Here is a 21,994-nt window from a genome sequence, read left to right as displayed (position 1 = left end):
CCCAGCCCGGAAGGACCAGGAGGAGAGAATATGGGGAAAGAACATGTCCAGTTCCCAGTCCCTGATCCCCTGGCCTCCCCAGTGGGAGATTCCTGGCCATTTTAAGAGAAGCCTGGAACGGCCTTGTCAGAAATCTAAATCTGTCCTTGGGACAGGGCCCTGTGATGAGCTATTCATAGAACCCCCCAGAATAGCTTTGGCCACCTGTTGGGAGAGGCGTTCCAGGCTGGGGATGTGACCCAAACTGAGGTGAACGCTGCTAGGGCCCCTCCCCTGGCCCCTGCTGAGTTATTTCCCAGGCGCGGGTTGTCATCAGGCCAGAATCACTGCTGAGAAACCAGGATGAGGGTGGAGCAATGGGAAGGGACCAGGATGGCTCAGACTAGCCCCCAATGCTGTGTGGCATGGGCACAGCTCACACCCTCTCTGGGCCCTGGTGCTCTCATTTGCCCCTGAGGCAAGAGTTGGGGGCAGCACTTGAAGGGCACCCCCAGCTCAGACATTTCAGGGTTCTGCACTGAGTCTGAATTACTACACACCCAGAGGAGTGGCAGGCGGCAGAGGCGCCCCATCCTGTCTTCATCCCCCCTTGCTTTATGCAGCTCCCCACCCCTGGGGTGGCTCATTCCTTCACTCACTCATGCACCCCTTCACCCGTCCCCTCCTCTCCTTCCTCCTCCACCCACTCTCTGCTTCCTTCATCCTCCACGCCCCCCTTCCCAGCGCCCTCCCAGACAGGCTGTGCCCAGTGCTGCTGCCGGGCCAGGCTGGTGACCGGCCCTTCCCTGCAGGGAGGGCTCCCTGAAGGTGGGCGACAGGCTGCTCAGCGTCGATGGAATCCCGCTGCACGGGGCCAGCCATGCCACCGCCCTGGCCACCCTGCGGCAGTGCAGCCACGAGGCACTCTTTCAGGTGGAGTATGATGTGGCCACCCCTGGTGAGTTGGGGGCCTGAGTGTATGGGTTGAGGCAGAAGGAGGCCTGGGATGGGGGGAGGCGGCAGTGGCCATGGATCTTTACCACTGCAAAGGCTGCATGACCTTGGGACAGTCACAGCCTCTCTGGGCAATAAATAGTATGTGCTAGGCATCGGTTGATGCGCTGGGGATGCAGTCTAGAACAACGGAATTGAGGTCTCTGTTCTCACGGAGCTGGCATTCTGGTGGGGAGAGGACAGTATCCAGAACAGAGAAGATATGGTGTATGTCAGTTGGCAATAAGTGCTGCGGAAAAAAGAGAAGAGGCAGGGGAGAGAGGTGGGACAGGCTGGGGGATGGTCTCTAAGTGGGGGAGTGAGGGAATGGGTGAGGCAGGGAATGTCCAGGAACAGCATTCCGGGAGGGCGGAACAGTAAGTGCAAAGGCCCTGAGGCAGGAGCATGGCCGGAATGGTTGGTCACAGTGAGGAGGCTGCCGTGGTTGGCACAGGTGAGTGAAAGGAGGTGAGGGCAGAGCGGGGTGAGGTGGAAGCTGGGAGGCCATAGGAAGCGGCAGCAGCTGTCCAAGCGAGAGCTAACGGACTGAACCAGGCTGGTGGCTAAGGAGGGAGAAGACATGGGATTCAGGAATATGATGATGGTCCAGCTGGCCTGATCTGCTGAGATTTGGACATGGGAGGTGGGGGCAAGGGCAGGAGCTAAGGGTGCGGCCAAAGTTTCAATTTCCAGCCACTGGGTGTGTTAATGGAGGTGCCATTTTCTGAGATGGGATTGTAGTGAACATTATAGTTTAGTGCTGGTATACCGCAGGCTCTTAATAAACTCAGGCAAATTCATATCACCCAACAAAGCCCTGGGATCACAGCCCCTCAGACCTGAGCTCCTACCCCTCCTCCACTGCTATCTTGTCTGTCAAATTGATATAACACTTGGTAGAAGATAAAAGAACAAAGAAAAAAAGAATTAAAAAATTATGTTAATCGAATGGGTTTAACAGTTTCTTCCAGGCACAAGGGTTAAATCAAGATAGTAGAGTGAGGCTGGGGAGGAAAGTGCTTGATATTTGCGTTTCAGACTTTTTTTCTCCATCATGCCAGACACCGTGGCTAATGCTTCAGGACCCTTGATGGTGGAAATAGTCAAGACACCAGGGTCTGCCCTGGGGATCTCGCTCACCACCACCTCCCTCCGGAACAAGTCAGTCATCACCATTGACCGCATCAAGCCAGCCAGCGTGGTGGACAGGTAAGGCACACCTTGGGTACCGCCACCATGGAGGTGTGTACAGGGGAGAGGCGGCCCAGAACTTTGTCTGGCCTGGATCAGCCTCCACCTTTGCTCCCCTGCCCGACCAGGAGCGGAGCCCTGCACCCTGGAGACCACATCCTGTCCATCGATGGCACCAGCACGGAACACTGCTCGCTGCTCGAGGCCACCAAGCTCCTGGCCAGCGTGTCGGAGAAGGTGCGGCTGGAGATCCTGCCTGTGCCCCAGAGTCAGCGGCCACTGAGGCCCTCAGAGGCAGGTGGGTCCCCTCAGCAGATCTCAGGGCCCAAACCTGGGCAGTCATGAGACCTGAGAGGCCCAGGACCAGAGCCCTGGGCAGGCTGGGAGGAGCGGGCTAAAATGTACTAGGACAAATCTTCATTTGCACAGGGAAGCTCAAAACTATCAAGAGCAGCCACTGAGGGTAGGAAGGTGGGGCAGAGAAACAACTTAAAGGTTTGAATTGAGCCTGCTGGCATAGATGCTCCCAAAGCTGGTTTCATCACAGGTTGCATTAATAGGAGTATAAGGGCTAGAATGAGGGAGGGAACAGTCCTGTGCTCTCTGCTACTCAGAGCTTAGATCCTGGGCTCTTCTCAAGGACCCTCAGCAGGTCCAGAGGAGGCAGCTGGGAAGGTAGAGAGGGCCTGGAGTTTCTCCTGTGAACTGTCAGGGTCTCCCAGCTATGAGCAGGGAGCTGGGTGCTGGGCATTTCCAAGAGCAGAGGAAGTGGCTGGTCTGAGGGTCCAGAGGGCACAGCTGCGGCCAGGGGCAGGGTGGAGGGTGGCCACAGAGGGGCAGCTTTCAGCTCAGAGCAGGAAAGCACCTCCAGCAGACCAAACCTTGGGCCTTGAGTGCAAGTCCCATCTTTGCTCCCAGCAGCTGGACAACTGCCTTTCCCTCTCTGGGTCCCAGTTACCTCAGCCATAAAAAGGAGGGAGGACCGCTAATGCACAGACATGGGGGAGGCTGAAGGAGATAAAGGACAGGGCACCACCCAGGCCTATAAATCCTAGCCCTAAGGGCAGAGCTGGAGGGTGAGGAAGGAGTCTGTCCACCCCACCCTTTGCAAACCCCATCTTCTGGAAGAGAACGGAATCCCCCACATCTGATTGGGAGGACAGTCCTTGGGGAGAGTCCATCTCCATGGTCTCTGCCAGCTTCTGAAGAAGCTGCACTGAACCACAGTCCAGGGACTGATCAGGGCGACATTAGGGCTTGGAACAGTGTCATTCATTCTTGTACCGTTTATCGAGCATCTGCGGTGTGCCAGGTTTGATGCTGCGGCCTGCATGCCTCGTTTCTTCCTCGTGACACATCTGTCCTCCCACTTCACAGGGAAAGCTGAGGTAGCATTGCAAAGCTACGCATCTGCTTACAACCCCTTGACTCTCACTAACTGAGCTTCTACTAAATGCCAGGCACTGCTCCAAGCACGTTATATTATTAACTCATTCTAATCCTCCCCATTACCCTAGGAGGTGGCCACTCTCTTTGTCCCATTTTACAGGTATAACACTGAGGCACAGACAGGCCAAGTGACTCCTCCAGGTCCCACAGTTGGTCAGTGACAGAGCTGGGATTTGACCTAGGCAACTGACTCCAGAGTGGGCCAAGCCCTGGGGAGGGGTCTGTGGAGATGTGGCTCAAGGAGACAGAATCAATTGGCTGAGACTGTTGAGTCCTCACCTGTCCATCAGTGCAAGAGGAGAGCTGGCCTGGGGCAGTCTGGGAAGAGGTGTTGTATGGTGGTCAGTTTGGAGGATCAGGTGGAGGAAGCAGGGTCTCCTAGGGGGTCGGGGCGGGGGTGTTCCCTGGGAACTTGGAGCAGAAGTGCAAAGAATTCACTGTGGATAAGGCTGGGAAGGGTTGCAGCCTGGGAACGGGGAGCAGCCTCAGCCCGTGGTGCACTTCAGCCTTGGCCAACCCAGCAGGGAGCCCTGGAGCAAAGGCAGTCCTGGAGAGTCCAGCGTGGGGCAGAAATAGCCAGGCCCTAGTGCCCCTGGCGCTCAGCCACTGGCTGAGGCTGTCTGGGCTGCAGAGCCACTGCATATCCCCAGAGTGCTGCAGCTGGACACTGTCTGCCAGCTGCACTCCTCACCAGTTCTTTCTTGGAGAAACTTCATGGGCAGCACTCATAGCTGTAAACCTCTCTGGCTCCAGGGCAGGATGCCTGTGTTCAAATCTCTGCTCCACAACCTCCCAGCAGTGGGCCTCGGCCTGGCCTCCTTTCCCTCTCCTGTCCCTGCCTCTCAGGCTGCCACGTGGCAGCAGCTGCACTCTGAACACAGTGCCCAGCACATCATAGGCGTCTGGGACACGTGAGCAGATTACTAAGTGCCTTGCCTGGCTCAGGGGAAGCGCGAGGATCTTCTGGTTCCTGCTTTCCTGGCTTCCTAGTGCCCTCAGCCACTAACACCTGCACCTCTCTTTCCTCTTTCTCCGCTGGCTACAGTGAAAGTGCAGAGGAGTGAGCAGCTGCACCGCTGGGACCCCTGCGTGCCCTCCTGCCACAGCCCCCGGCCCGGCCACTGCAGGATGCCCACCTGGGCCACACCTGCTGGCCAGGACCAAAGTCGATGTAATGTGCCTGCCCTGCTGTAGCTCGGCCAGTCTTGTAGCCTTTCCTAGGGAGGGGTGATGCCTGTTGTCTAAGGGAAGGAAACTCAGACTCAGAGATTAGGGAGCTAGGTGTGTTGATGCACGCCTGTTGTCCCAGCCACTCAAGAGGCTGAGGCCGGAGGATCGCTTCAGCCTGGGAGGTTGAGGCTGCAGTGAGTCAAGATCACACCACTGCACTTCAGCCTGGGTGACAGAGTAAGACCTCAACTAAAAAAAACAAAAGAAGAGGTTAGGTGACCTGCCCCATTGTCATCTAGCATTCCAGTGGCGAGATTGGCCCTTGTCCCTAGTAGCTGAGTTTCACAGGGTCTATGGAAACCCTACAGTCTTTGAGGCCCAGAGAGGAAAGAGACTTGCCTGAGGTCACACCATGAGTAACTGATGTGAAGGGGGAAGGCATCCCCATCTCTCCCTGTGGTTGGGTGGCTTCCCAGCACCCACTGTGTGGCGGGGTGGAGAGCCTCGGCTGGGGTTCACGGGGCTGTGCTCTCATCTCCCCAGCCTTGTCTTCAACTCCCTTTTCCTCGCCGACCTTGAACCACGCCTTTTCCTGCAACAACCCCAGCACCCTTCCCCGTGGATCCCAGCCCATGAGTCCTCGAACTACAATGGGGCGGAGAAGGCAGCGAAGAAGGGAGCACAAGAGCTCGTGTAAGCCGTGGTCTCTTCCCTCCTCCTTGGGCTGCCTGTATGTCTGAGAGTGAGGCTTGCCAAAGGGTGTATGTCGGGGCGAGGGGAGGTATTTTGGGCAGAGCTCCAGGTGTATGTGTGGGAATGTCAAATAACATGACTGGAACACCAGGCTGTCATGGATGGCTGGGCAGGTTGTGCACTGCACAAGAGGACCACTGAGGGGTGCCAGTTACTTTGTACACTCTTATTCTTGTATTTTTATTATGAAAAATTCCTAGGACTTGGTGATAAAGTCCTTGAGGAAAGGAAGTCTTTTCAGATTTGCGTGAAGATTTCACATTTTTTGCCATTCAGTCCTGATTCATTCATGGATAAAGTCTCAGTGCTGCATTACTATATCCTTACCACCTTACTGCCATTTGTTAATTTCCCCTAAGAGAAAGACATGGCCTGAGACTAGCTGTCCAGAATGTAATAATTTCCAGTCTTACTTCTCTGCTTATTTATTATTCAAAATTTCCCTTTTGAAACGAAGATATTTACATATTAAGAAAAGTAAATCAATAGAAGACAAATAGTAGTGAATGATAAGGCAGGAGCCATGTGGAAGTGGCAAAACACAATAATGCTTAAAATTTCAAAACCCTTCTTGGGAAGAGTCTTTCCTTTGTTGATGCACAAAGGGTTCTCAGCCTCCTGCCACATGAGCTGCAGAGGCCTCCAGGAAGGACAGAAGATCAAACTTGGCCCTTTGAGATAGAACCAGATGAAAGAAGAGATGAGTACAGGTCACCTGGTGTCTGAAAAAAGCTAAGTATGGTTCTATACTTCCTGGCAGCCAAGGGGAAATGGGAAAGAGATTTCAGAATCAGAGATAAAATATACCTCTACTAAGCATCTTTCCTGGCCACGAAAGTGAGGAATATGGAGGTGAAAAGATGCAGAAGTGCTGCTCGTAGGCAGGGGATGTGGAGACTGGAGGCTCTTGTGACTCTTCTACCTGTCTCCTTCCTAGGATGTGTAACTAAGAAAGTACTATCATTATTACTATTGATAATAATTTATTAAGTAATTCAACCAAAAAATTTGACCTCTTACGTACCATTTTTATCACTGGGGATATAGTAGTGAAAAGGAAAAAATAGGCCAGGCATGGTGGCTCACGCCTGTAATCCCCACACTTTGGGAGGCCGAGGTGGGCAGATCACTTGAGGCCAGGAGTTCGAGACAAGCCTGACCAACATGGCGAAACTCCATCTCTACCAAAAATACAACAAATTAGCCGAGTATGGTGGTGCACGCCTGTAATCCCAGCTACTCTGGAGGTGGGAAAATCACTTGAACCTGGGAGGCGGAGGTTGCAGTGTGCCAAGATGATGCTGCTGGTGAGCCACCCTGGGCAACACAGTGAGACCTTGTTTTAAAATAAATAAATAAATACATATAAAAACACAATATACCTAAAAACATAACATATTACACATTTTGTAATGTATAACATACAGTATAATTTAATAATATATGACAATAATATAATTAGTAATAAAATAAAATACTAAATAAATTTTGTTTAATAATAAATTACTTCCAAGATTCATATTAATGATGCAAATATATTTCACATATGGAAGGTAAAACAATATTTATTAAATAACGTTATGCATCAAATAGTTAAAGATAGAGTTGCCATGTCACCCAGCAATTCCACTCCTAGGTATATGCCCAAAAGAAATGAAACACGTGTCATCTCCATCTAAAAATTTATACATGAATGTTCATAGTAGCATTATTCCCTGTAGCCAAATGCTGGAAGGAATGTAGTATCCACCAATGGATGAATGGATAAACAAAATGTGGTATATCCATACAATGGAATATTATTCAGCCACAAAAAGGAATGCAATTCTGATACCTGCAAAGCATGGATGAACTTGAAAACATTATGCCAAGTGAAAGCAACCAGTCACAAAGGCCACGTGGTGCATGATTCTGTTTATATAAAGTGCCCAGAACAGGCAAATCCAGAGATAAAAGTAGATTCGTGGTTGCCTAGGGCTAGGGGACATAGGAAGATCTTCAGGAGTGGCTGAAGGGAACAGGGTTTCTTTTGGAGTTGATGAAATGCTCTCAAATGCGTTGTGGTGATGTTTGCATAACCGTGAATACACTAAAAACCATTGAATTGTACACATTAAATAGGTGACTACTGTGGTATGTAAATTATATCTCAATAAAGCTCTTACCAAAAAGCAGAGTGACATAATATAATAGATACTACAGTAGATCACAGCACAATAATATAATAAAATTACACTACTCCTAGAACCTGTTTTACAGCATGACAGTCAGTCCCAGCCACTATCTTCCCTAGTCCTTGCCGCACCCCACGAGGTGGGAATCACGATCCCATTGTTCAGATGAGGAAGCCAAGGCTCAGAGTGGGCTGTGATCTAGCCTGGTCCCAGATTGAGTCAGGGCTCCCACTTCCTTGCGCTCTGGCTCCAGTGCCTCAGGCCCCGGGATGGGCAGGCCCTGGCAGGAAGACCTCGGTGGGGCAACTCACCTGAATGCTGGGCCCACCTGTCCTACAGTGTCGCTGGCCTCCAGCACAGTGGGGCCGGGCGGGCAGATTGTGCACACGGAGACCACGGAGGTCGTGCTCTGCGGAGACCCCCTCAGCGGCTTTGGCCTCCAGCTCCAGGGCGGCATCTTCGCCACGGAGACCCTGTCCTCCCCACCCCTCGTGTGCTTCATCGAGCCTGACAGCCCGGCTGAGAGGTGAGCCTCCTGCCCCCTCCCTACTGAGCCTGCCACTCTCCAACTGAGAGAAACTGAGTCACAGCACCAAGTCCTAGCTTCACAAGCACATCACTTAACCGTTGCATCAGCCCCAGCACCAGCCCCATTTTACAGATGAGAAAACTGAGGTTCAGAGAAGCTAACTCACTTGCCCAGGATTACGCAGCTTACCCATGGAATCCCAAGGCTTGAACCTCTGTCTGCCTGAAGGCAGAGTCCCCTGTATATACGTCTTGTAAGGCTCATGGCATCATTCCCATTGGACAAACAGAGAAACTGAGGTCCAGCAAGGTCCAGCCCTTAGCCACATTCCTGAGGATACACAGGTGGGCCAGGGCAGAGCTGAGAGTCACCCCAGGCCAGGAGGTGGGGCCCAGGTTCAGTCCTGCCCTGCATGACATTCTCTCCCAGTGGACCTGTCACGGAGCCTCTTCTCTCTGCCGGGCCCCCTGGGTAAAGGTGTGGGCTGCTGCAGATAGGGGACCGTGTCCTGTCTATCAATGGCATCGCCACCGAGGACGGGACTATGGAGGAAGCCAACCAGCTCCTTCGGGACGCCGCACTGGCCCACAAGGTCGTGCTAGAGGTGGAGTTCGATGTGGCGGGTGAGTGAGTGGCTCGAGCTTCCTCCTCATATTTCAGGGCCCTGCACCCCTCCTCTCTTTATCCTGCCTTGTGGGTGCAAACGCTCCACCCTATCCCCCTCTGTGCTCAGTGCCCTTCTCCCAGGGGCTTTGCAGCTTATGGTGGGAAGGGAGGCCTTGGCGTGGGAGGGAGAAGTTTCCACACAAGGCAACTTTTGCAGAGGGGCAGGACCGAGTGGGGATGGGGATGGGGAGCTGAAAATACTCCAAGTTCCTTCTCAGCATGGGTTAGGCAAAGAACCTCGAACAACAGTTTGGGTCAGAATTCTGCTTCTGTGATCTCGACACTGTGTGGCTTTGGACAGAAGAGTCCCTCCACTCTGTCTCCCCATCTGTAAATAGTGGATAGAATCTTTTCCCTATAGGGGTGGTACTCAGGTTAGGTGAGACATACGCCCAAGAGAAATGAAAACGTGAAAATACCCAGCCACGGCCTGGCACATAGTAGGTGCTCAGGAAATATATGCTAGATTCACACCGGGTTGTTAGGCTGTGGGGAGCTCCCTTCCCGCCCACCACACCAGCTGACAGGCATGAGGCCTGGTTCCAGCCCCGACTCTGGTGGGTCTGACTAGAGCGAGTCAGTTGTTTTGAGCAAATCTGTCAGCTCACTCTGCCTCAGTTTCCTCCTTTGTTGGGAGGAAGCAGGAGGATGGGATTAGGACTGTGACTTTTGGGGTCCCTCCTAGCACAGCCAGAATGGGCATGGGGCTGGGATTCGTGAGGCTCCTCCTCTGGTCCTCACGCCGGTCTATGTCCATCCACCCCAGAGTCCGTCATCCCAAGCAGTGGCACGTTCCATGTGAAGCTGCCCAAGAAGCGTGGTGTGGAGCTGGGTATCGTCATCAGCTGTGAGTCTGCCCCGCCGCCTGCCCGGGAGCCAGCTCACCTGCTGGGGAGAAAGAGCTCTCCAAGCTTGGACCAGCATTTCCATGGCGTGACACCCTGCAGGGCCCAAGGAAAAGGCTTGGGGGTGTGGGGAGGCTGGCTTCCGTGGGACCCAGCTGCGTGTTCTCAGCAAGACCCCAGCTTCCCAAAGCCTCAGCTTCCCGTTCTGCACCATGGGAGTCCCCTGGCCTCGTGGGTCTCCCGGGGGGCTTGTGGGGGGCCCATGGTGAGAGAACTTTGGAAGGTGACAAATGTGCAGGCTGGGTTTGGTTTTCTGCCTACTTCTGTGTTCCCAGAGCCCAGCAAAGGCCTGGAACACAGTAGGTGCTTAATTCATGTTTGTCAAAGGAATGAAAATGAGGAGTGCAGAAGAAAAACGTAGAATGGGTGAGCATGGGAAAGCCCTTCCGTGGCTCCCAACTTATTCTGAGTAAAAGCTGAAGGCCTCTGGCCCCAGTGCTCTGGACCCCATGACCTCTGACCTCATCTCCTGACTCTCCCCAACTCAAGCCCTCCAGCCGCAGCCGGCCTGGCTGCTCCCTGCCATAACTGCCCCTTCCTGCCTCTCGGCCTTTGCATCTGAGACTGTTCCTCTGGCCTCTTCCCTACCTCCTTCAGGTCTTTGCTCAAATGTCACTTGACAAGGCCTTCCCCGACCACCTGACTGAACATTTACCGCCCTCGACACAGGCCCGTTTCTCAGGTTTCTCCGCAGCTCACTTCATCAACGTTTAAATGTTGTTGATTGTGACCACCACTGGAGTGCCAGCTCCAGGAGGGCAGGGAGAGACTGCTGTCTGTTTTGTTCACTTCTGTGTCCCCTCCCCGAGCACACAATAGAGCCTGGGTGCTAACCCCGAGCCCGGTGCTGGGAACAGGCACCAAGCGGACAGCCCCTCTCCACAAAGAGCTCGCAGTTTGCTGGGGGATGGGCGGAGCAGGAGGAAAGAAGAGCTGGCATTGGAAGGGCCATGCTAGATCTTGTGCCTGCGTTATCTGATTTACTCTCACCACATCCCCATGAGGTCTGCAGTGCCACCCCCATTTTACGGGGGGAAACTGAGGCACAGGGAAGTGAGCTGATTTGCTCACAGTCACCCAGCCAGGAAGCAGTGGGATCAGAATGTGAGTAGGACCATTGACTCCGAGTCCACACTCAGACCCCTGGGCCTCGCCACCCCACCCCAGGCTGAGGCCACCAAGGTCAGATTCACGGCCTCTTTTCCTCCAGCGGCTAGCAGGAAGCGAGGGGAGCCCCTGATCATCTCCGACATCAAGAAAGGCAGTGTGGCACACAGGTAGGGGCCCTGGGGCACAGGAGGGGAAGTAGCCAACAGCGGTGAGTATGGCACCTGCATGCACCAAGCTCCTTCCATCCCCTCTCCCCACTACTCATGCAGGACGGGCACCCTGGAGCCAGGTGACAAGCTGCTGGCCATCGACAACATCCGCCTGGACAACTGCCCCATGGAGGACGCCGTGCAAATCCTGCGGCAGTGCGAGGACCTGGTGAAGCTGAAGATCCGGAAGGACGAGGACAACTCTGGTATGGCCCTCACACTGCCCTCCTACTTCCAGAGGCCCACCCTTTGACCAGTGGGCTCTCAGCTTGCAATTCAGGGCTCCCTCTGGCCGAGGAAGGGAGGGTGGTGGGTGCTGCTGAAGGCTGGCTGGAATTTTGAACTAATGAAGGAGGGGGCAACACCACAGACTTCTCACTGTCCCCGGCGTCTGGGGCCCTCCAGAGCCTCTGTGAGATGGACAGGAGTTTGAGACACTCCTGTAGCCTCCATGTCTAGCACCAAGCCTGGCAGAGGAGACCTACTGGGTGCAGCTGGTGGACAGATGAGTAGGTAGGGCAAGGGAAGAGCAAGGCTGCCCTTTTGAGTGGCAGGCTATGAGTGGATAAGCAAGGACTACAGACTCAGGCCCCACTGAAGCCAGATAGTGATACAAATGAGTGAGAAAAGCTGTATGAATTGGAGAGGCAAAAGGGACTGGTGAGGACTGTGCCAACTGGAAAGCGAATCCCTGATTCAAAGGGGCAGTCTTCAAGTCACCAACTCTGACTCTGTGAAAGAAGGTTACTGTAGGAGGTAGATTTCTTTTTGTAAAGAAAAGTTGGGCCAGGTGCAATGGCTCATACCTGTACACCCTTCGCTTTGGGAGGCCAAGGTGGGTGGATCACTTAAGCCCAGGAGTTTGAGACCAGCCTGGGCAACATGGCAAAACCCCATCTCTACAAAAAATACAAAAATTAGCTGGGTGATGCATGCCTGTACTCCCAGATACTTGGGAGGCTGAGGTGGGAGGATCACTGGAACCCTGGAAGCAGAGGTACAGCAGTAAACTGAGATCATGCCACTGCACTTCAGCCTGGGCAGCAGAGCAAGACTCTGTCTCAAAAAAAAAAAAAAAAAAAAAAAAAAAAAAAAGGGCCGGGCGTGGTGGCTCAAGCCTGTAATCCCAGCACTTTGGGAGGCCGAGACGGGCGGATCATGAAGCCAGGAGATCAAGACCATCCTGGCGAACACGGTGAAAACCGTCTCTACTAAAACATACAAAAAACTAGCCGGGCAGGTGGCGGGCGCCTGTAGTCCCAGCTACTCGGGAGGCTGAGGCAGGAGAATGGCGTGAACCCGGGAGGCAGAGCTTGCAGTGAGCTGAGATCCGGCCACTGCACTCCAGCCTGGGTGGCAGAGCGAGACTCCATCTCAAAAAAAAAAAAAAAAAAAAAAAAAAAAAAAAAATATGATCGGGGTTCCCTTCGCTTCCTGCTGGCTGCTGGAGGAAAAGAGACCATTGTTTCTTGGCATCAATGTTGTCATTATTGTAGGTGACGTGTGATGTTTCCTTTTTTTTTTTTTTTTTTTTTTTGAGACAGAGTCTCCCTCTGTTGCCCAGGCTGGAGTGCAGTGGCCGGATCTCAGCTCACTGCAAGCTCCACCTCCTGGGTTCACGCCATTCTCCTGCCTCAGCCTCCTGAGTAGCTGGGACTACAGGTGCCCGCCACCTCGCCCGGCTAATTTTTTGTATTTTTTTAGTAGAGACGGGGTTTCACCGTGTTAGCCAGCATGGTCTCGATCTCCTGACCTCGTGATCCGCCCATCTCGGCCTCCCAAAGTGCTGGGATTACAGGCTTGAGCCACCGCGCCCGGCCGATGTTTCTTTTCTTTACTGGTATTTGGGCAGAAGATGGCCTCAGGGTCCCCAGGTTGTGCTACATGAGATCAGAGCATGAGTGACTGGGTGAATGAATGAATAACTAAGTATGAGTGAGTGAGGCCAAGGCTTTAGGGAGCTGGGGGTACCCCCAGCTCCTGGTCCTGCCCCTCGGGGGCCTCCTCCTCATGGGTCCCTGTGCTTACAGACGAGCTGGAGACCACGGGTGCTGTCAGCTACACAGTGGAGCTGAAGCGCTATGGGGGCCCCCTGGGCATCACCATTTCAGGCACGGAGGAACCTTTTGACCCCATTGTCATCTCAGGCCTCACCAAGCGTGGCCTGGCTGAGAGGTGAGCTGGGGCTCTGTGGGGACACATGGTGGGCTCAGGGAACACAGGAAGCAAGAGCTGGGGCTGTGGCAAAGCCAAGCAAGATTCTGACCTCTGTTCCAACATTGACACTGTGGGTGACATCGGGCCAGTCACTTGCCCTCTCTGAGACTCAGGTCTGCATTTGTAAAATGAGTGTCAGCCCCTGCCTGCCAGGGCAGAGGCCCACACCCCAGCAGACCTCCTGGCCCCAGGTAAGCACTGGGCCAAGGTGTGTGCATCTTCCTGCCCCCTCCCTACCTGTGTCTGGAAGGTCAGCCCTGCAAGGCTAGTTGGAGCGCCTGCTGTGTGTGGAATAGGATGGGGCAGTGCCCCAGTACCCTGGTCCCAGCACTGCCTAGGGCTTTCCTGAGGCATTGGGGGACTGTCCCTGCTGCCCCTAGACTCTGAAACTGTGGCAGCTGAGGGAGCTGTAAGAATGGGGCCCTGTCCCAGGGTGAGGTGGAGGTCAGAGATGGAACCCGACCCCCAGTGTGGGTGAGATCGAGCCTTCTCCCCCTAGCTGGGCAAGGATGAATCCAGCAGGCAAGGAAGCGATGAGCTCCCAGCACAGCGACGAGCGGGCTGTAAAAGGAGAGCCTGGTGGGGGCTGCAGGGGCAGGAGGCGTCCCAAAGGAGGGCACCGCCCAGGAGGGGCAGTGGCTCGCTGGGTGGGGAGAGGATGGGAGGGATTCTGGGGCTTGGACCCTGCTCCTGGAGCACCCCCTGCTGGACACCTGGCAGACTGTAGAGGTCGGTGTGGGACCTTCTGACCCCAATGTCTTCAACAATTCCAGCATGTGCTGGCACCTACTGTGTGCCTGGCCCCTCTGTCCTGGATGCTGGGGCTGTACAGACAACCTTCCTGCCTTCGCCGGGCTGATGTAGCTCAGTGCTGTCCAACTGCAATATAATTTGAACCACAAATTTAATCAGACACTTTCTAGTAGCCACATTTGCAAAGCAAAAAGAAATGAAATTCATCTTAAATATATGTTTAGTTCAACATGTAATCAACATAAAAACCATTAAGAACATGTTTTATATTCTTTTTAATATTACATCTTCCATGTCTGGTGTGAATCTTCTGCTTTCAGCACATCTCAATTAGGGCAGTCATATTTGAGGGGTTCAGCAGCCACCTGTGGCTGGTGGCTCCCATACTGGACACCACAGCTCTGGTCCCCTCCCTGAACCCACCATTCCCTGCCTCACTCACTGCCCTCGTCCCCGGGGAAGTGCAGGGCAATGCCCAAGCATGACTCTCCAGGAACTCCCATCTGGGGTGACATCTACAGCCCCAGGGGTTCAAGATCCCCAACCTAGTCCTCTGCCTCCTTTTCCTCTACCTGGCTCAGGTCACTCTGAGCGCCTGCTACAGCTTCTTCCCTGCTCAGCGCTGGCTGCTCCTCAGAATCACCTTCCTGCCCCACCCCCACAGGTACTATTTAATTGGTCAGATGTGGGGCCCAGGCACCTACATTTTCAAAAAGCTCCTCAGGTCATTGTAATGGGTGTCCAGGTAGAAAACCACTGGGCCACAGCAGTGCTGCTGCCTGGCCTCGCCAGCACTTCATGCCCCACTGTGAGGTCTGCTGGGTGCTGGTGATTATGCCCATTCTCCAGGTGGGAAAACTGAGGCCCAGGAAGGGGCAATGGCTACCAAGGGTGTCTGCTGGAGGGAAGTAGGAATCCATTCCATTCATTCACTCCTCAGTTATGATTTGATAATAAAATTAGTATTACCACCCCCATTTTACAGATGAAGAAACTGAAGCTTGGGGGTTTAAGAAACTGGCCCAAGATCACATAGCAAGTATTTGGCAGCTAGTATGTGGGATTCAAACCATTCTCAAAACCTGTGCTGGACACTGGTTCCAGAACCTAATTTTACAGTCAGGTGGGAATCCCCTCCCAGGTTCTAGATTTTATATCTCTATTAATGTGATCCAAGATCATACTTGTGGCTTTTGTTTTGTTTTTGGCAGCTGGGTTTAACTGGGGTCAGCCAGACTTCTGCCTTGTGACTCTCCTGGGTTCCCTGAGGGCAGACCACCACTCTGAGGCCCTGAGTCTCTAACTCCCTTTCTCTGCCCTGCATCCACTCCTCAGGACTGGTGCCATCCACGTGGGGGACCGCATTCTGGCCATCAACAGCGTTAGCCTCAAGGGCCGGCCGCTGAGCGAAGCCATCCACCTCCTGCAGGTGGCTGGAGAGACCGTCACACTGAAGATCAAGAAGCAACTAGACCGTGAGATTCCCTTCATGCCCTGGGAGCCACCCAGCAGGTTTAGGAAGGGCAATCCCTCTGTGCCAGGCTTTGCCTGCACACCCTCACAGAGTCCTCACTGCAGCCCTGTGGAGGTGGGCCTGCGACGGCAAAGGAGATAAGACTCAGAGAGGGGAGTGATGAGCCCAAGGCCACACAGCTGGCATGGGGCAGAATCTGGGTCCGAGCCCTGTTCTTCATTACTTCCTGCCTCTTAAGGTGCTCACGTGTGTATGCTTCATGGCCATAACTCATGCATTCCTCAGTTGCCCCTGAATATGTCCCCATGCCGTGGTAGAAAGGCCACCATAGGCAGTGGAAGGGGCCTGAGCTAATCCAGGCTCCACTGGTGCTCACTGCGTGATCTCCGGCATGCTGCTCAGCTTCCCCGAGCCTCAGTTTTCCCATCTGTGAAACAGGTTTGCTTATTAGTGTGCCACAGCCATATGTCAGCTCAGAAGGGCTTGCTGCCTGTGAGTTTCCAGACCAGGCTGAAATGCAGAAACAGGCTCACTGTGAGTGTCTCTGAAGTCAGAAGTGACACCTCCCTCTCCTCCCAGGCCCCCTCCTACCCCGCAAGTCGGGCAGCCTCAGTGAGACCAGCGATGCTGATGAGGACCCAGCAGAGGCCCTGAAAGGAGGACTGCCAACAGCCCGCTTCTCACCGGCTGTGCCCAGTGTGGACAGTGCTGTGGAGTCTTGGGACAGCTCGGCCACAGAGGGTGGCTTTGGGGGCCCAGGTAACACCTTGGGGCTCTTGGACAAGTGACACGCTCTCTCTAGGCCACCCCAGCTGCTGGGCCTGTGCAGGACTATTCGTTTGCCTGTTCCTCCCTCCTGTTCTCCTCTCCTGGCATCCTTTAGGGGCCCTTCCTGAAGGAAGACCTGATTTGGCTCCATAAGCTGCTCTCAGGGCCCCTTGCTCCTGGGAGCATGGGCTGCAGCCATATCTCTTGATTTAGAACCATGGGTCCCATGCTGGCTGCTTAGCTTTCCCCATTGTGAAGTTATGGACAAAGTTGGTCTTTCTTCTACTGTTTCCTTCCTTCCTAGCCCAGTGTCTGGCACACAGTGGGTGCTCAACAATGTTCATTCCATCCAGTTGAAAATAGGGAGGCCAAAAGCCCCCTCCCACCCCAGCCTACAAGACCCAACGTGGGGCAGACACCTCTGGGGCTCCCTCCCCAGCCAATGCATGTTGAGACCCGGAGATGGCCTCAGGGAGGCATCTGAGTCTGGTGGGTGACCAGCTGGCCTCAATGACCCAGAGCCACTGGAACTCCCCATGGTCCAACTCAGAGGACTGAGGGGGTGAGGGGGGTGATGCCTCTACGGGCTGTAGGTGGCTGCCAGCCCATTCTTGCCTGTGGACACCTGCCCTCCCTGGGCCTCAGCTTCCCCATCTCCAGCTCTCTGTCAGCATCTCTCAGCTCACTCCCTGGGACTGGACCTTCAGAGCTCCCAAGGGCAGGAAGTGGAGGGGGAGCCACATGTTCAGCCTCCTTCCCTGGCAGGGTGATGGCCAAGCCCAGGCCGATGGAGTTGAGACAGAGTCGCAGAGCCCTGGGCATTAACTTCTGGATGACCAGGAGCTCCAGGGAGATTCTGGGAGGCAGAGGCCCTCAGAGGGCTGTGTAGACGCAGGCCCAGAGAGGAGCAAAGACCTCCCCAGGGTCACTCAGCACAGCTGGAAATGGGGCAGGCAGGAGGGCAAGTAAGGCCGCAGAGAACACAGAGGCCCTCTCTCCACCACCAGGGTCCTATACACCACAGGCAGCAGCCCGGGGCGTGACCCCCCAGGAGTGGAGGCCTGGCCGGCTGAGGAGCAGCCCCCCCACCACCGAGCCCCGGAGGACGAGCTATACCCCAACCCCAGCTGACGAGAGCTTTCCAGAGGAGGAGGAGGAGGAGGAGGATTGGGAGCCGCCAACGAGGTCTGTGGTGGGAGCACCGTGAAGGAGGAGGGAGTCATAGTGTCTTGGCTGGGGTGGGTGAGGGTGCCCATGCCAAAGTGGTGGGGGAATGGAGAGTCTTGGCGGGCTCCTGAGGAGGGGTGCCTCCTGGGAGAGAAGCACTGAGCAGAGCCACCTCAGCCAGGCTGAGACAGAGGGAAGGGTGGATTGGTGGAGGGCATGGCAGGGACGAAGGTAAGGAGGTGGAGAGCAGCCTGGTTGGCCCTTCCCAACTTTGGGCATCTCCTGTTCTCAGAAGAGCAGCAGCAGACTCAGAACTTGAACTCAGGCTCACCTGACTTACCCCAGATGGCCTGATGGCCTCCTGCAAGGGCCCTCAGCCCACCGGCACCAGACCTGGGCTGTGCTGAGTGGCTCTGAGTGGCTCAGCCACTGGAGAAGGCTCCTGCAGAGAGCAGGCTGTGGAGAAATGCTGTTCCTCATCCGGCCCAGGCCACCTTCTCATCGTGGTGCTTTTGATCAGGCGGTTCCTTCTGCCTCAATGCCTTTTCCTGGTCTCTCCTGGAAAATCCCTACTCATCCCTCAAAACTCAGCTCAAATTCCCCTGCCTCTGGGCAGCTTCCCTGTCTTTCTCAGGCAGAAGGGATTCCTCCCTCCCTCCTGGTACCCACAGCTGCTCTTACAAGTCTCCTGGTAGCCAAACCACCTTGTGTCTATCTGGCTAATTACTTGGCTGTCATCTCTACTGCATGGCACCCCAGCTCCATGTGTGGCCCTAGTAGGTGCTCAGACATATTTTGCAAATGAATCTCCAGCTGTGTAAGAACAGGGGCCACACTTTATTCTCCTCCATATCCCTGTGCCCAGCAGAGGACTTAGCTCAGGAAATGCTTGTGAAATTGACTTGAATGGAGCAAGTGTCCTTCAGCCTCTGTCTTTTCATCTGTAACATGGAAAGGGAAGGAGGCAACACATCCTCATTCCTAAGCTCCCTAAGAGAGCAAAGCTCGCGCGCCTTTGTAAAAGAGTAAGTGCTGGCCGGGCACAGTGGCTCACGCCTGTAATCCCAGAATTTTGGGAGGCCGAGGCAGGCGGATCACGAGGTCGGGAGATCGAGCCCATCCTGGCTAACATGGTGGAACCCGCCTCTACTAAAAATACAAAAAGTTGGCCAGGCGTGGTGGCGGGCGCCTGCGGTCCCAGCTACTTGGGAGGCTGAGGCAGGAGAATGGTGAGAACCTGGGAGGCGGAGCTTGCAGTGAGCCGAGATCGCACCACTGCGTTCCAGCCTCAGCAACAGAGTGAAACTCTGTCTCAAAAAAAAAAAAAAAAAAGAAAAAGTGCAAGTGCTTTGTAAATCGCAGCATGCCTTGTAACCATTGAGGTCTTTGTAATTGGCAAGTGGCTTTGTGAAGTGCGAAAAATGTGAATTGTGAACTTTCTGAGACTCTGTTGGAACTGATAACAGACTCGTACAACCTGCGATGGGCGTTATGGGTGGTCTCGACCCTTCCCCAGCACAGATATATCATCCCCTCCATCCATCTGTGTCCTTGCTGGCTCCAGCTCTGTCCCTGTCACTGTCCCACGGTGCCGTGTGTCTGGGTGGGGCCAGGGGCCGTCCTCTGGGGCTACACCATGGATCTCCTCTCTGTTTGTTCGTCTGTTTGTCCTCTGTCTCTCTTCCTAGGCATCCTGTGTCACCGCTCTCCACCCCGTCTCATCTGCCCTTGTTCTAACTGGCCACCGACAGTCCTGGTCACCCCTAACTGCGTCTTTCCCCTATTCTGTGTCACCAACCACTGCCCCGGGGCCCCAGAACTGCCACCGAGGATGCTCGCCTGCCTGCCCGCCCACCCACCCTATGGCCCCTCGAGCCCAACGCTGGGCCCTGGGGCCCCGAAGACTCCTCAGGCCCCAGCCCGCCCACCCGCCTGCCAGGAGTTGACGCTCTCTGGTTCCTACGTTACAGCCCAGCCCCTGGCCCTGCCCGAGAGGAGGGCTTCTGGCGTGTGTTTGGAGAAGCTCTCGAAGACCTGGAGTCATGTGGTCAGTCAGAGCTGCTGAGGGAACTGGAGGTATGGCCGCCTGCCCTGCAGGCCTTCAAGGGGCACCCGGGGCTGTTTACTCTGGTGTGTGTGCAATGGGAGGCAGGCATGTTGATGGTATCATGCTCATGTGTAACGTGTATGTATGCACTCACCTGGGCACCCTCTGGGAAAAGGTGTCTTCACATATTTACAGACTGTGCATGGACTCATGTGCAAGTGTGATTGAGAGCACCGTGGTACTACACATTATCTGTGTGGACATGAAATATGTGTGACATCATCATGGGTACATTGGGAGCGTATGTGTATGCATGCATGTGAACATGCTCATGCATGCACACTTGCAGAGTGTATTTCAGAACACGTGTGTCTGAGTGTGCACATGTAGTTGCACAGGGGCAGTTTTAGTATCTGTGTATGTGCGTGTGATACATGAATGTGGCTGTGGGCACGCCCTGTGGAAGTGTGTGAGTGTTGACATCAGTGACGACAGAAGATAAGGGGCTGTGGGAAACCAGAGGTGAATGTGGCTTTGTGTAAGGTCAGTATTGTTCAGTGCATAGAACAAGCTGTCCAGGAGGATCCAGAGAGGATCTTGCTAAGTCATATCCCAAGCTTCCACTCTGAGAGCAATTTTATTTTATTTAAATCTCTATTTTATCTGCGCTTTTGCCCCTTTTTATTCCTAATATTGTCAATTGGGGTCGTTTTTTTTCTCTCCATTAGTCCAGCCAATTACCAGGTTTCTCAAAGAACACGTTTTTGGCTTTATTATTTTCTATTTTATTCATTTGTTTGTTTAGCTTTGATATTCTCTTCCTTCTACTTTATGTTTAAGTCATGATCCTTTTCATGGTTTCTTAGTGCCTTAATTTTCAGTCTTTCTTGTTTTTGAATAATGTATTTTTTGAAGTTATGAATTTACCTGTAAGCATTGCTTTGGCTGCATCCCAAATTTTGCTAATGCACTTTCCACCTTAAATTAAATTCTGTTTTGTCTCATAATAATATTGTTTCATTAAATTTATTTTGGTGATTATTTGCCTGTCTTTTTTTTCAATTTGCTTATTTTTCTCTCTCTCTTTTTTTTTTTTTTTTAGACGGAGTCTCACTCTGTCACCCAGGCTGGAGTACAGTGGTGCAATCTTGGCTCACTGCAGTCTCCACCTCCTGGGTTCAAGTGATTCTCATGCCTCAGCCTCCCGAGTAACTGGGATTAAAGGTATGTGCCACCATGCCCAGCTAATTTTTTCTATTTTTAATAAAGATGGGTTTTCACTGTGTTGGCCAGATTGGTCTCGAACTTCTGGCCTCAAGTGATCCACCTGCCTCAGCTTCCCAAAGTGCTGGGATTACAGGGGTGAGCCACTGTGCCTGGCCAATTTGCTTGTTTTCAAATTTACTGTATCATTGTTTTAAATGTGTCTCTGTTGTATACTATACATAGCGGGTTCTCTTTTTATTAAAGATGAATTTAGTCTATTTATATTTGTTGTGACTACTAATATAATTAAACCTTTCAATCAGAGGTACACCTGAAAAAATATATAATTAAACTTAATTCTAGTATATAATTTATACTTCCTATTTATCCTGTTTTCTTTATACTTCTTCTGATCATCCATCTTTCCTTTTTTCTATTGATACATTTTTCATTACTGCTCGCTCTCTCCACAATCTCCAATTTGGAGATTTTAAATTTTATTTGTATTCTTGTAGTGATTATCTTTAATTCATTTGTTCTACTTTCAACATTCAGTTTTTACATTGAAACCTTTTATTATTACCTAAGTGATACGTGTGAGTGGTGCAAAATTGGATAAACAAAGTAGAATCAAAATAAGTAATGAAAAAATAAGTAAAAATAAAACATAAGGACACAACATTCCCACCACCCACAGATCACCACTATTACTGTGTTAATGAGTTTACATGTATTTTTTTTTTTTTTTTTTTTTTTTTTTTTGAGACGGAGTCTCGCTGTGTGGCCCAGGCTGGAGTGCAGAGGTGCGATCTTGGCTCACTGCAAGCTCCACCTCCCGGGTTCACGCCATTCTCCCGCCTCAGCCTCCGAGTAGCTGGGACTACAGGCGCCTGCCACCACGCCCGGCTAGTTTTTTGTATTTTTAGTAGAGATGGGGTTTCACCATGTTAGCCAGGATGGTCTCGATCTCCTGACCTCATGATCCACCCGCCTTGGCCTCCCAAAGTGCTGGGATTACAGGCTTGAGCCACCATGCCTGGCCATGTATTTTTAAGATAATGAAGTCATGACATATGTACTGTTTTGTAGACTGCTTTTTTAGCTAGCTACTTCATTTTTCCATTTCAATATATTTTAATCTTTCCTGATACCAAGACCAGATTCGGATTTCGTCAGTTGGACCCAAATTGCCCTTTACCCCTGGTTTGTCCAAACCAATGTCTAATCCATGCTT

At 52.9% G+C, this 21,994-nt stretch overlaps 1 protein-coding gene across 4 annotated transcripts in view; it reads left to right on the top strand.

The window, feature by feature from the left end:
• GRIP2 (glutamate receptor interacting protein 2) overlaps positions 1-21,994 on the top strand; it is a 50,945-nt gene that overhangs the window by 18,440 nt on the left and 10,511 nt on the right. For 2 of the 4 annotated variants that reach the window (XR_007723588.1, XM_050781613.1), the window contains exons 7-21: positions 792-937; positions 2,034-2,181; positions 2,292-2,461; positions 4,658-4,783; positions 5,326-5,475; positions 8,049-8,235; positions 8,716-8,861; positions 9,671-9,751; positions 11,020-11,086; positions 11,189-11,334; positions 13,159-13,303; positions 15,434-15,573; positions 16,152-16,331; positions 17,348-17,525; positions 19,478-19,583. Coding sequence is in view for 3 of the 4 variants with exons in the window: in XM_050781613.1 (XP_050637570.1) it covers positions 792-937; positions 2,034-2,181; positions 2,292-2,461; positions 4,658-4,783; positions 5,326-5,475; positions 8,049-8,235; positions 8,716-8,861; positions 9,671-9,751; positions 11,020-11,086; positions 11,189-11,334; positions 13,159-13,303; positions 15,434-15,573; positions 16,152-16,331; positions 17,348-17,525; positions 19,478-19,583 (2,116 nt within the window). In the remaining variant the exon portion in view is untranslated. Of the gene's footprint in view, positions 1-791; positions 938-2,033; positions 2,182-2,291; positions 2,462-4,657; positions 4,784-5,325; positions 5,476-8,048; positions 8,236-8,715; positions 8,862-9,670; positions 9,752-11,019; positions 11,087-11,188; positions 11,335-13,158; positions 13,304-15,433; positions 15,574-16,151; positions 16,332-17,347; positions 17,526-19,195; positions 19,431-19,477; positions 19,584-21,994 lie in introns of those variants that run through there. The other 2 variants (XM_050781615.1, XM_050781614.1) reach the window with 2 other exon arrangements.

The sequence above is a fragment of the Macaca thibetana genome, chromosome 2 (genome assembly GCF_024542745.1).
Source record: "Macaca thibetana thibetana isolate TM-01 chromosome 2, ASM2454274v1, whole genome shotgun sequence".
NCBI lineage: Eukaryota > Metazoa > Chordata > Mammalia > Primates > Cercopithecidae > Macaca > Macaca thibetana.
Note: the sequence above shows the minus strand (reverse complement) of the source record. Positions and strands in the feature narration are given on the sequence as shown.